This window comes from Chrysemys picta, chromosome 6 (genome assembly GCF_011386835.1).
Source record: "Chrysemys picta bellii isolate R12L10 chromosome 6, ASM1138683v2, whole genome shotgun sequence".
Classification (NCBI taxonomy): domain Eukaryota; kingdom Metazoa; phylum Chordata; order Testudines; family Emydidae; genus Chrysemys; species Chrysemys picta.
In genome coordinates, this window is record NC_088796.1 from 64,216,878 (window position 1) to 64,232,018 (window position 15,141).

Here is a 15,141-nt window from a genome sequence, read left to right on the forward strand (position 1 = left end):
TCTTGTGCCTTGTATTGATGCAATATGTAATGAGTTAAGCATAGTATAACAGGGTTAATACTGAGCCTCTTTTTGCTATATTTAAATTGACAAATTTAAAATTATGTACCAGTGTATTTCATATACATGGTTTGCAAAACATCTGCTATGAATTTTGTTCCTTTGTAATGCTTCTCAGAAGATACTGCATCACATCAGCCATTGAAAGGTATATTAAAATTTGGCAGTATTTCTGGTTCATTTGGACCAAATATAATACCAGTTCACCTGTTAAGAATATTGATTTGATATTACATTTTCCCAAGGAGACACTATGATGTCAGTGAAGTTTGATGCATTTTTACTTGAATTTAGCTGGTCTTTACAATTTGGAAGTGCACAGTAAGACATAAGTGGAACTGGTAGATTATTGTAATGAGTTAAGAGTGTCAGAGTTAATTTTATGTTAAAGGATGAGATTTTCAAAAGTGCACTCAGCATTAGCCTTACTCTGGTGCCATTGAAGACAATGGTAAAACTCCCTTTGACTTTGGTGGGTACAGAGTTAGGCCATAGCTAAGAGCTTTTGAGTACCTCATCCAAAGTGGTAAATTTACCACATGCACAAAAACCACTTTGTAAAGTTAAATAAATCAAATCACTAAAAGTTACAAATAAATAAAAAATTGGAATTCAGAAAATCATAAGTTTTAGAGCAACTTGACTAAAAGTACTTTAAATTACTAAAGCCTGTTTTTACAATTGTGTATTTAAAACACATCTTAAAGTAGGTCTACAGTGGAGTTGGCCTTGTAATTTCCAGCTCAAGGAAACATCCCCACAATAAATCTGATCAAGCTTGCGTACTAAATATCAAACCTAGCCACAGTGGCACGAGCCACGAGATGGATTAGCCACCCGAGTGTGTGCGTAGGGCTTCCGATAGGATCATACTCGGGGAGGCTAGTCCATCCTGCCACTCGCACTGCTGCAGGTACACTTCTATTTTAAATGTGCAAGCTGTGTCAGAGCTAGCACAGGTATTTCTACCTGAACTGAAAATTACACTTCTGTCTCCAGAGTAGATGTACCATTAGTCTACTCCAGATGTATATTTCTATAAAGTAGTAAATTTAGACTGATGGTTCTTATTTGATGTTCCAGTCCAATACCAAATAAATCAGTCATTTTGTAAACACCGAACAAGATTTACTATGAGAAGCAATTTGTACCTTGGTCATGGGCCACATTAGCAATGAGTACTATAATATTTAGGAAGGTTTTGTTTTCTGTTTGTTTGATCGCATTCAGTAATGTTCAAAACACATTTATTTTTCTTAAAGATATGGTTTGAAACACTTCCAGTTGTTTTCAAAGAACAATATCTGCAATGCAGTCTTGTTTGCTATTAGACCACTATTTGGTGTGCACATCTTCATCTAACTTGTTTCTATGGAAACTGGATCTCCGTTGTATTGTCCATTTGAAGTTAGCTGTGTTTTAAGACATCAAAACCCTTGAACAGTCTAGATTAGGGAATTTTGTTTTGTATTTTTTAAATGTTGATTGGGTCACAGTCTCCTCTCATTCACACCACTTTTACACCATTATAGCTTCATTGACTTCAGTGGAGTTATTCCTTTTTACCCAGGTACCACGAAGGGAGAATCAGACCCACTGATTTTGCTTTTTGTCTTTAAGATTTTTCCTCTTCCTAGCAGCTGTTGAGTGTTGGTATAAATCATGTGTTTCTTTGTATTTATAAGCCATTGCTACAGTGATTACAATCACATAGAAATTATATCAAAATAGGCGCTAACAGAGGAGAGAGAATTCCACAGTTCTTTGCAAACCACACAGTCAGAGATGTCTGTGGACACAAAAGCACATCAACTCATGTTCACAAAAGACTGGCTCAGGCTAGTAAGGTGTATGAAGAAACCAAGGTGGCCTATTAAATTGCATGCAGTTATGAGTGTCCTTTTTTTAAAATAAATTAGGCCCTTAAATTGGTCAGAGAATAGTTCCTTAGTGATAACTTATCCTTAATAATCTTTATTACTTATTGGAGAAGCATTTAAAAATACCGACACATGTTTGAAATAGCTTTCTGATTTATTAATGTAAAACTTTGCATTCTTTATGAATCTTTGTAACATATCAACTCCACTTTCCCCTTTTTACTTTCCGGTATTTAGAGTATACACCATAATTGTCTCAAAGAATGAGATATTAAATAATGTGCAAAATATATTTGCAGCTCCAGGGTAGGTCAGCAGAACAAAGTAGGTAATAGCTGCTATTAAATCAATGTATTAGTCTCAAAACACGATTTCCAAAGTCTCAAAATCCCCCATATGAAAGTATCTTTCAACCCAGAAAGTTTTTGTAAAATCATTACCTATATTGTACCAGTATATCGAATACCACATTATCCACCCTGATCATTCATTGAAATTTGGTTTGTCTGTGAAAATTATTACACATCTCCATGATGTAAAATTTATTTTATTGTGAGTTCAGTGGTATGGCTGCAGCCTTTTGAGAGTCGTGCTGCCTTGAGCCAATAGAAGCCAGATGTTTTGTGAAGGTGAGGGGAGGTCAGGAAAGGGGGAGGAAGAGTTAAAGAAGCTATATTATGTGTTCTTTGAAGGGGATTACACATTCTGCCCTTTCATAGTGGAGGAAAGGGTTCATATTGGTGGTTGCCTGAGGGGAAAATGGTTAGCACGGTATCAGTGTAGCTTGAGACAAAAATGACAAAGCAACAGCGGTACTTTAAAATTCTTCTTTAGACAATTGACGCTTTTTTATAAGTAACTTGATCTCAGAGTCAGAATAATTAATATTTGTTTCTTTTGCTATACTGGAAGCATCTGGGGAAAAAACAGAAATAAATTAAATTCTGCCATCCTTACTCATGATAAATAGTACCTTATTCAGTTTGTAAACCCATTGAAATAAATGTTACTGAGCACAGAGAAAAACACTACTCACTGTGTGAAGATGCCAGAATTAGATCCTTTAAATGGAAAATAAAGATTTTTAATAGAGTTTAGCTTAATGAAACTGACTTCACTTCATTGATTTTTAGCACAATCATGCAAATACGTGGTGAGGGGTGGGTGGAAGGAATCTTTATTTTTATATAAACATTATGTTTACATAAAACAATATACTGGATATTCTGATTTAGACATGATCACAGACTTGAGTGCTTTCTGCTATTACTGAAGCAGAGCTAGTACTATACCTTTTCCCTGTCATAGGGGAAAGTAAAAGCAAATAATTGTTACTCAGATTTTTTTTTGTCTGTTCTAGAGTAACTTTGACAAATTGGATACAACATATATAGTACTGAGAACACTATTATCTGTTCATACCATTCACCATAGTGTCTATTAGGCATCTCCTCTCCCCTTGTGGAAAAAGACCTTAATGTGTTTCATTCCGTTTGTTCAAAACCGTCCCTGCTGTAGTCTTTGTGGCACAGTATAATCAATCTTTCTACTCAAAGGTTAACACAAACTGCTGTATTCCCAAGACACAGAGGATATGACAAAAATATAATTTGTAGAGGGAAAACACTGTATGACCTCTGGTAGTGAAAGGTCTTCAAACACCTTCTGTGAAACAGAATAATTTAACAAGTGGTTTTATGCTAACTAAAATGAATTACTATTGACATCTTTAATCAAACAAAAAGAGGGGAACTGGAGTGCACAGAAGTTGTAATAATTTTCACTAAAAGAATAAAAGGAATATAGGCATGAAATTTCTGTTCTCTTACAAGATTCTCTAATGTAGTAGCTGGCATGTTGTGGATACTCCAATGACTACATAATTGATCAAAATCATTTTAATAGCATTAATTTTTCTTTATAAGTATCTTTAACTAGTATTTGATTAGATGCTTATATGTATGTTCACATACACCTCTACCCCGGTATAACACTGTCCTCGGGAGCCAAAAAATCTTACTGCATTATAGGTGAAACCGCGTTATATCGAACTTGCTTTGATCCGCCGGAGCACGCAGCCCCGCCCCCCCAGAGCGCTGCTTTACCGCGTTATATCCGAATTCGTGTTATATCAGGTCATGTTATATTGGGGTAGAGGTGTAATAAAAACATAGGAATGACATATTGGGTCAGACCAGTGGTCCAGCTAACCCAGTATCCTGTCTTCTGACAGTGGCAAGAGCCAGATACTTCAGAAGGAATTAATAGAACAGAACAATTTGAGTGATCCATCTCCTGTCATCCAGTTCCAGCTTTTGGCAGTCAGAGGTTTAGGGACACCTGAACATGGGGGTGTGTCATCTTTCTAATAGCCATTGATGGATGTATCCTCCATACCCTCTACTTCTTTTATGTATGTAGTTACATCTTTGGCCTTCACAACATCCCCTGGCAATGAGTTCCACAGGTTGACTGTGCAGTGTGTGAAGACATACTTCCTTAGTTAGATTTTAAACCTGCTGCCTATTAATTTCATTGGGTGATTCCTGGTTCTTGTGTTATGCAAAGGGATAAAGAACACTTCCTTATTCACTTTCTAAACACCATTCATGATTTTATACACCTCTTTCATGATTTTATACATCTCTTTCATGTCCCCTTTTAGTTATCTCTTTTCAAAGCTGAACAGTCCCAGTCTTTTTAATCTCTCCTCAGACGTAAGCTGTTCCATACCCTTATCATTTTTATTGCCCTTCTCTGTACTTTTTCCAGTTCTAATATATCTTTGTTGAGATGGGGCAACCAAAACTGCACACAGTATTCAAGGTGCAGGGGTACTATGGATTTATATAATGGCATTATAAACCTATTTATAATCTGTTTCTTTCCTAATGGTTCTTAACATTCTGTGAACTCTTTTGACTGCTGCTGAACGTTGAGCAGATATTTTCAGAGAACTATCCATCATGACTCCAAGGTCTCTTTCTTGAGTGGTAACAGCTATTTAGACCCCACTATTTTATATGTATAGTTGGAATTATATTTTCCAATGTGCATTACTTTGCACTTATCAACACTGAATTTTATCTGCCATTTTGTTGCCCGGTCACCCAGTTTTGTGGGATCCCTTTGTAACTCTTCACAGTCAAATTTGGACTTAATTTTCCTTAATAATTTTGTATCAACTTTGAACTTTGCCACCTCAATGTTTACCCCTTTTCCCAGACCATTTCTGAATATGTTGAACAGTACAGATTCTTGGGGGACCCCACTATTTACCTGTCTCCACTCCGAAGACCTTTTATTCCACCAACCATTTATTCCTACTCTTTGTTTCTGATCTTTTAATCAGTTACTGATACTGAGAGGACCTTTCTTCTTATCCCATGACTGCCTACTTTGGTGAGGGTTACCTTATCAAAGGCTTTGTGAAAGTCAAGTACACTCTGTCCACGGGATCAAACTTATCTACAGTTTGTTGACCCCTCAAGGAATTCTAATAGATTGGTGAGGCATGAGTTCCCTTTACAAAAGACATGTTTACTCTTCCCCAACATATTGTGTTGGTCTGTGTGTCTGATAATTCTACTCTTTACTATGGTTTCAACCAGTTTGCCTGGTACTGAAGTTAGGCTTACTGGCCTGTAATTGCCAGGATTGCCTATGGAGCCTTTCTTAAAAATCAGTGTTGCATTAGCTATCCTCCAGTCATCTGGTACTGAGACTGATTTAAGTGATAGCTTACATACCACAGTTAATAGTTCTGAAATTGCAGAACTCCCAGGTGAATACCATCTGGTTCTGGTGACTTATTTATCTGGTGACACTGTTTAATGTATCAATTTTTCCAAAACCACATCTACTGATGCCTCGATCTGAGAGAATTCCTCAGATCTGTCACCTAGAAAGAATGGCTCAGGTATGGGAAATTCCATACTCTGCAGTGAAGACTGATGCAGAGAATTCACTTAGGTTCTCCGCAATGGCCTTGTCTTCCTTGAGTGCTCTTTTACCACCATGAATGTCCAGTGATTGTTTGGCAGACTTCCTGCTTCTGTTGTACTTAAAAAAATATGTGCTGTTCATTTTTGTGCCTTTAGCTAGTTGGTCTTCAAATTATGTTTTTGGCCTGCCTAATTATACTTTTACACTTGATTTGCCAGAGTTTATGTTCCTTTCTATTTTAATTAGTAGGATTTTACTTTCAATTTTTAAAAGATGTCTTTTTGTGTCTAACTGCCTCTTTTACTCCATTGTTGCCATGGTGACATGTTTTGGTCCTCTTACTGCTTTTTTTTTGGTGGGGCGGGGAGGGGAGGGGAGGACGACATATAGTTTGAGCCTCTATTGTAGTGCTTTTAGGAAGTTTCCATGCAGCTTACAGGCATTTCACTCTTGTGAATTTTCCTTTTAATTTCCATTTAACTATGCTCCTTATGTTCTCCCTTTTCAAGTTAAATGCTACTGTGGGAATTTCTTTGGTGTGTCGTCATCCCCCCCTCCCCTCCCCCCAAGGATGTTCAATTTAATTACATTATGGTTGCTATTACCAAGCAGTTCAACTATATGCACTTCTTGGACCAGACCCTGTGCACCACTTAGGACTAAATCAAGAATTGCCACTCCCCTTGTGGGTTCCAGGACTCCAAGAAGCAATCATTAATGGTGTTTAGAAATTTTATCTCTGCATCCCATCCTGAGGTGACATGTTCCGAGTTAATATGGGGATAGTTGAAATCCCCAATTATTATTGGGTTTTCTGGTTTTGTAGCCTCTCTAATCTCCCTGAGCCTCTCACAGTCACCATCACCATCCTGGTCAGGTAGTTGGTAGTGTATCCCTACTGCTATATTGTTATTATTCAAGCATGGAATTTCTGACCAAAGAGATTCTGTGGTACTGTTTGAATCATTTAAGATTTTTACTATATTCGACTCTATGCTTTCTTTCACATATAGTGGCTACTCCGCCACCAGCATGACCTACTCTGTCATTCCTATATATTTTGTACCCTGGTATTACCATATCGCAATGATTATCATCAGTCCACCAAGTTTCTGTGTTGCATATTATATCAATATCCTTATTTAATACCAGGCACTCCAAGTTTACCCATCTTAGTATTTAGACTTCTAGCATTTATATACGAGCATTTTCATGTGATGTAATTGAATGGGACTCTTTCACTTGACTGTTTCTCCTCAGTTCCTACCTGAGTTCCTACCTCAGTTCCATTAACAACTTCTATCCTCTTCTTTTTACTAGGACATACATTATCCCCTTCAATAAATCCTTCCCTCAGGGATGACTCTGTGCAAACCGTGTGTTCCTCGACACCTGTTGGCTTTCCCCAGCCCTTAGTTTAAAAAAGCAGCAAGGTATAGCTTACTTATTGAACTCATCTATGAACTCAAATTCTGAATACTCTAGAAAGCTGTAGGAAGCCTGCTGAATGACAGTTACAGAATTTATTTCCTAACAACAGAATAGTCAGATATAGGTGATAGTTTATCAAACTGCCACGGCTTGGATTACAAATTCAAAGCTCATGATTTGAGGCCATCCCTGTAGTAATGGGAAGCTCTCATTTTGTGTGCATCCGATTTAATCACAAAGGGAAAAGTTTCCTTTGAAACAGTGTGTCCTGAAAGAAGAAGAACAAAAAGTAGGAAATATTTGATCTAGGAGTCCAGTATGGGTGTCAAAATATTGTTGTGAAAAAATCTTTCACTGGAAAAGCTACTGTGAACTGTTGATTTATAGTAAATACACCAGAGAGACTGAGGGAAAACATTAGATTAGTTATGGTTTTGTTGCAGAATAATAGACATATATAAAGGAAAGAATTTTTTTCATTTTAGTAATCCGTATTAATGTTTAATGGGCACTGACAGTTTTTAAAAAAAGAGCCCCAGTGTCTGGCCTAAGGAATTTAGAATCTAGTACTGTAAATATTTCATACGTATAGTACCTCTTATCCTACACCTTATTTTCCCCACAGGACTCCTGCCTCATTCAGTGCACAGGCTGGACCTGCTCTGGGACTGAACCAGGGTTGTGTAGTGAAGGACACTGTTGTCTGTAGGACCCCGCTTCATTTGTTGCAGAAGTTGGAAGGTGTGTAGTGAATAAGGCAGAGAATTGCAGGGAGAGAAAGAACAGTCTCATGGCTAAGGCAGTTCTGTGCCACCCTCGAGAATTGGATTGTATCCCTGCCTCTGCCACAGAGTTCCTGTGAGATGCTGGGCAAGTCACATAAACCAGATTTTTCATAGATGGTCACTAATTTTGTGTTCCGCACACTAACTGTGTGTTCTGGTGCCCAACATGAAACACCTGGGGCCAAATTTGCACAAGTGCTGAGCCCTTACAACTGCAGTTGAAACGATTGGACTTGCGCTTTGAACATATTCTGTGTTATATAATGATAAGTATTCTGAAAAATCAGGGTCTAGTGTTTTAGGTTGACCACCCAAAATTATTGGATACTTTTTTTTTTTTTTTTTGCCAATTTTGGTCTTAATCATTCTGTGCCTCAGTTCTCCATCTGTAAAATAGTGATCGTAATACCCCCTAATCTCACAGGTATGCTGTGCAGATAGTCATTAATGTTTGTGAAACATTCATACAATGGTGAGACACCCAGAACGAAATTAATAATTTTTTATTCAATTAGGGTTTGGATAGTGTGCAGTAAATTAGTCTTGGGGCCACACACTAAATGAGGAGGGTACAGAGAGATATTGAATAGCTACTCATTCACAGAATGACGCAGGGGTCCTATAGAAAAATAACATGCGATCATATAATTAAAGACTGTATCATAAGGCACATGGGGGACGAATTAAGATAGCACAAGCAACCTTAATTCTGACATTTCCTAACTTTTCAGTGCTTGACTTAAATGCAATCTTAAAATATTTTAACTTTTTTTTGTATATAATGCTTGCACACAATGGTATTTTGGAACTGCTAGAAATACATTGTTCAGGATACCTGAACTTCTTAGTGCAGTCCTGGATCTTACAAATGATGTAGCAGAGGAAGAACTCAATGGCACTATTACTTAGAGACAGCCTGGATCAGGGGCAAAGGAGACGAGAGAGATGCTCAATATAGTATAGAGGCGACAAATCGGATGACAGGGAGAATAGTGGAATTATTGATACTGATGCAGAAAGTGGGAGGCTTGGAAGGGAAGAGAAAGTTCAGGTTCCACCATTCTGAACCTGAGTTGATCTGAGACACCCTGAATGAAATGATGGAGAGAGAGGTGTAGGTCTGAGAGGCTGAGGGATTTTAGGGGTCTTCGGTCTAGAGGTGATATCTGAGGTCCCCTAGATAGAGTATGGGGAAAAATGGGGAGGAGGACTGATCTAACTCTGAGGAGGTGGAGCCACTGAAAAATGCTGGAGTTAGAGGAGGAGGAGAACCAGGACTTTACATAATGGTATTATGCTAAAAAATGAGATGCAGATTGACAATGCTGAAAGTGCTGCTGGAAGACAAAAACAGAGAATCCTTTGATTAGATCAGAAGGAGGTTGTTGATGGCCTTGGCAAATGCCGTTTCAGTGTAGTAGAAAGGGGAGAAACCAGATTGCCAGTGATCCAAGAGAGAATTAGAGCAGAGAAAGTCATGGGAGTGGGACTAGACTGCATATTCCAGGAGCAGAGAAAGAATAATAAAACAAGTACTCAGTTTAAATGGGATGTTTCAGGGCTTGTCTACACTGGCAAGTTTCTGCGCAGTAAAGCAGCTTTTTGCACTCAAACTGCAGACGTGTACATGCTGCCAAGCCAGTTTGTGTGCAAAAATTCCTCAGTTGCATCACTGCAAAAACACCACCTCGGTGAGAATTGTAAGGCTGTTTGCGCAGAGGCTCCAGAGCTCTATTGCCAATGCAGACACTTGATTGCTTTCTGCACTGTAATTGGCCTCTGGAGCTGTCCCATAATGCCTCAAGTGACTGCTGGAGACATGTACCTCTCCCCTTTCAAAGCACCATTTCTGACAGCCCTTGCGTGCTGTGCGAGAGAGTTTGCTGTGCAGAGAGCCCAGAGAGGGAGGTGGGGGCTGACGTCGGGGTTTCCCCCTGCCTCAGGACTGGTTGCTTCCTGCTGCTGTCTGAACATACAAGACAGCAGGCTGTCTTGTATGTTCAGACAGCAGCAGGAAGCAACCAGCCTGCTGACACACACTCTGTCCCCCAAAACACACTGTGTCTCTCTCCCCTTCCCACACACACATACTCCCTGTCTCACACTCTCCCCCCCCCCCTCCACACACACTTCAGTTGTAAAGCAGCTGGCAATGTAGAAGGATGCCCATGGAACAATGGGATTGGGAAACCTGCATCATGTGACACTGTGCCTGCCCCATGAGGCATTGCAAACCCTTCCCAAAGCACCCTGTGGCCAGTTGCACAGTGGGATAGCTACCACAATGCACTGCTGTCTTTGCCATTGCAAGAGCTGCTAATGTGGATGCGTTCCAGCATCACAAGGAGCACAGTGTGGACACGCAACAGCGGTTTAATTCCAGCATTTTAATAAAAGTGGTATAATTTGAAACTTGCCAGTGTAGACATACCCTCAGTCTTCAGTGGATTTGCCATTAGGCTTATGTTGTTTGTGAAGTAATGTGATGTTTATGGACTTTCCCTATTTACATTCTGTAACATTCAAAAAACTGTCCAGCAGCAGTTACCAATCATAAAACTACAGATATGTGACGATATATTCCAGTAAAAGCATGACACAAATGTGAACCACGTTGTCAAGGAAAATATTTTTTATTAGAATGATACCTCATTTTATATTAAGGAAAATAATTAAGTGGATGAAGGTAACTTTTTTGTTTTAAAAAATAGCAAAATTAGATTTTTAAAAGAAACTCTGAATCTGAAGATTGTAAAAATATATGTTAGTAAATGTAGTCTCAAATTGAGTAGCACAGGCAATGACATGGATTAAGTCTGACTGGAATGCAAATTCATTAAAATCTCTCTCATACATAGCCATATTGTTACCTGGGGTTTTCTGAACATAAAGCTCTTGGTAACTTTTACTCTTGGCAAGGCAGTGGCAGGAAATAAATCAATGGGGACATGACTATTCAACTGATAGATGGTTGACACAAGCAGTATAATACAAGAGTGCTCTTACTTAAAGCTACACTGTATTTAGTCTCAAGCACTTACACACATATACAACAGGGTAGTAAAAACATGGCCATCCTCAATTACCAAAGTCTGGAGCGGTTTTCGAGTGGTACAGCGACAGACATCTGATGGCATTTCTTCTGCCTGCCATTGGGGACCCTCAGATGTGTCCATGAGGTGATCCAATTAGCCCAAACTTCTCCCTCCTTATTTATTGTGTTAGTATGACAATAACATATCAATCAAAAAAAACTGGTCAAGTAAGCAATTTCAAAGGTTAAGCAAGGAGTTTCCCGAGACCATTAATTAGATAGATGTGTTTTTGTGAAGTCCATATGCTTGAAGGTCCTGACAAACACATCCCAGAGGACAAATATAAGCTTCCTTCTTGTGCTAAGGCTGCTGCTAAGGCCCACTAAAGGCCTATTGACCGGACTGTTTTTGGCGATAAGCATGATAATCGATATGCCAGCTACTACCGGTAGTGATCGAGACAATTTACTGATCCACCAAGATCTCCCCGTATAATATCACTCCTGTCCTTCTCCCTCCTTCAAAAAACATGTAACCTCTCCGACACAGATTTTTCTACCCAACCCCTTTTTCCCAGGGTTCTTTAATTTTTCTTTCTTAAACAGATGCTTCTTCCCCTTGGACTCTTTGATGTACCTTTTCCCAGCCCTCTTAAATGTGATTCTTGCTTACTTGTAGTATCTCCTTAAACCACATGGCCATGCCTCAAGGATTCTATTTCAGTCATTACTGGATGTTTGCTCTGCTGTTAAGTCTTTCTCTTTCATACTGAGATCCACAGATCCTCATATTGATTTCATGCAGCAGGCCTTCACCGTATTAGTAGCTTTGGAGGTATAAGTAGTCCTGTTAGTCAGTGGCTGGAAGGGGGAGTGTCAAAGTTTCATAAGACCCAGACAGTTCCTGTTCTGTCTCCACTGCGTCTGCCCATTCCCCCAGAGCCTCAATAGGTGCAAGTAGGCTTGCTCCAGGCCAGGGATTCTCAACCTTTTCCTTTCTGAGGCTCCCCCATAACATGCTATAAAAACTGCACGGTACATCTGTGTCAGGGCCGTCAATAGGAGGTAGCAAACAGGGCAATTGCCTGGGACCCCAGGCCACGGGGCTCCATGAAGCTAAGCTGCTCAAGCCAGGGTGGCCGGGCTTGGGGCAGTGGGGCTTCGGCTTTCTGCCCTGGGCCCCAGTGAGTCTAATTCCAGCCCTGCTTGGCAGATCCCCTGAAATCTGCTTGTAGCCCCCCAGGGGACCTCAGACCCCTGATGGAGAACTGCTGCTCCAGGCAATCCCTGCTGAAGAGCAGAAACTAAAATGAAAAGAACGCTGCTCAAATGTGATTCAGAATTATTAGGACTGTGCTGACAGGCGGTTGCCTTTTAGTCAGAAATAAAGCCCTCCTTTCTGTTTGCCTAAGATTCCAGCAACTTGAGCCCTTCTTACCTTCACAGAGTACAATATGATGGACAAAAAATAGTAGTGTAGCTGCAGTAGCACGGGTAATGGGAGTGCTGGCCCATGCTAACTGCCCCAGGTACAAACCCAAATAGACCCTGTGGAAGAATAAATATATATTGTATGCAAAGCTGATTATTTAAATGTATTTTTAAATGTCTGGGGTTGTTGGTTTGTAAATCTGCATTTGGACAAGTTAGTTGAATTTAGCAATAGGCTGCCATTTAGAGTAGGTTCTATGAGGCATACTAGCATAGATGGCATAACAAATTTTGTTCAGGTCTAATTTGCTTTGTTCATTTTGCTGAAATTGGCCCTATTACTTCAGCAATTATTATCTGACAGAAGTTTTCACCTGGGATATTCCTCTTTGAAGACCAGAGATTGGAAGCCTAGTTGAAATCATTGAACCAGGACTGTTTATAAACATGACAGAATCTCTTAGGGTTTTTTTGAAAGACTTAATTTTCCCCATACCAAGTTAATGATCATGAATTATCAGTGAATGAGTTGAAGCTTAGACAGTTATCATTCTGACTTCCTATTACTTAATATAAAACTCTTTTTAAAATGTATACGGCACTATAACTGTAATTTAAAAATTAAATAATGAATTCCTTAATCATAAGTTATCTCTTCATTAGATCTACGTAGAATTAAATGAAAGGACTCATCGCTATATATTTACCACAAATTAAAAGCATAATTTGTTAGTTGAATATTTGTTCCCCTGTGTCTCTAACATACAGACAGAACTGACATTTGCTTAGAGCAACAAAATGTTCAGTTATTGTGTGGGTGACTGCAAGCTGGTGGAGTATATAAAGCTAGTTTGGCTTAGGGCAGCAGAATCCCTAAGGATAGCCCTCATTGTCACCATTTTAAGTCTTTTTACAAGATTAAACATAAATCAGTGTGGTTAAAACTGATTTTTGGCAAAAAAAATCTACATTTTACACGTAGGTTAATTTTCCTTTTTCTATGTTCTTGGGCCAACATTCTAGAACTTGATACAGGCATGATAGGTTATGGGAAAGCCTGCTGATTTGTTATAATGCTGTAGGTACAACTGCTTCCTGTTTGCTTAGGGAGTGATTTTTAGGAAGGAGTCTTCTGCAATCTGCAGTAATGGACTGAAGAATGCTACTATATCTAGTTAAAAATTGTCTGTCTGTAAATGTAGCTAGTGAGTCTGCTTTCTGCAGCACGTTACGTTGACATTATTGCAGATTAGGTTTTCTTTTTTGCAGCCTGGGCTTCTTAAGCAATAATACTTTTCAAAAAAAGATATTTTGAAATGTATACCTATTATTGTTATTGACTTCAGAAATGATAAAATTGACAAGACTATGGAATTCTGATCTTTCTTTAATAACTCTGCAGTACTCTGGCTTCTAAATCCAGCAGAGTGCTCTGTAAATATCCTTTATTGAAATTCTTGTTGAAATCATGGACGCATTCCTTTGTTCCCAAGAACATCTTTAGAGAGCTGATGTGCTCTTTTTTGATCCTGAAATGTCAGGAAAAATTGGACATTATTATGTAAATTAAGGATAATAAAGGGTTGATATCTCTTCATGCCACAGTCTTTCTTCATTCAAATCTATGAAAGACTGAAAACAGTTCCTTCGTGCACTAGCCATACCAATGACTGTATGAATACTTCTATATTATTGTAGTTTGCTAAAACTGTAGAAAACTTTATAATCTATTATAATCTCCCCCCCTCCCTCCTCTTATCTTTTCTCTTTTCTGTACAGGTGATTTCTATTCACTCATTTCCAAGCTGCTAGGAGAAAGGGAAGATGTTGTTCATGTGCATAAGTATAATCCTACCGAAAAGGCAGAATCAGATCTTGTAGCTGAGATTGCTAATGTAGTCCAAAAGAAGGATCTTGGCTGGTTTGATGCCAGAGAGGTTACAAATCACAATGAAAGGGCCAATACTAGTCTCGCCAGAAACAGAATTCACAAATTTCACAGACTAGAATCCACCTTGAGGCCACCAGAGAACAGGCATTTCTCTTTACAACATGATGAGGGAAGCTGGGAAAAAGAACATACTGGAGGTGGGTTAGGGATTCATTTTAAGTAATGTACTGCAAAGTAAGAGCTGTGATCCACATTAGCAAAATCTGAAGGGAATATCAGTTGATGCTTGAAATAATTTCACAAAAAGATCAAATTATGAAATTTGTCTTTTTACATCTCTCATGATTACATAAATCATAAACTTTTCCCTCCCATTATCAAGAGTGGCTATAGTCTACTGGAAAAATTGAGTTAGAATAATCAGATCCAAATAGTTCACTTTTGGGGCTGTTAAATTGAAACACTGAGGGTTGAACAAATTGTGGGTAATTTGGCATTCTGCTAAATTGAAGTAAACAACTATGGATATAGTAGTGAATTAAAGTGTTTTATTTTTCCCTTTATGCAACTGGCTTCATTGAAATGACTAATGGGCGAGCTTGTTGACTTTTTTCAGCTGACTTGACTTGTCAAACATCAAGATTGTACAAGCTTTATTTCTTGTAGTTCCACTAACTATTTTTC

At 38.8% G+C, this 15,141-nt stretch overlaps 1 protein-coding gene across 17 annotated transcripts in view; it reads left to right on the forward strand.

The window, feature by feature from the left end:
* Positions 1-15,141, forward strand: part of PAM (peptidylglycine alpha-amidating monooxygenase) — a 236,942-nt gene that overhangs the window by 181,882 nt on the left and 39,919 nt on the right. For 8 of the 17 annotated variants that reach the window (XM_005303795.4, XM_005303797.4, XM_005303798.4 and 5 more), the window contains one exon: positions 14,346-14,654. The exons of the other annotated variants lie outside the window; for them this stretch is intronic. In XM_005303795.4, the coding sequence (XP_005303852.2) occupies positions 14,346-14,654 (309 nt within the window). The remainder of the gene's footprint in view (positions 1-14,345; positions 14,655-15,141) is intronic. 17 annotated transcript variants of the gene reach the window in all.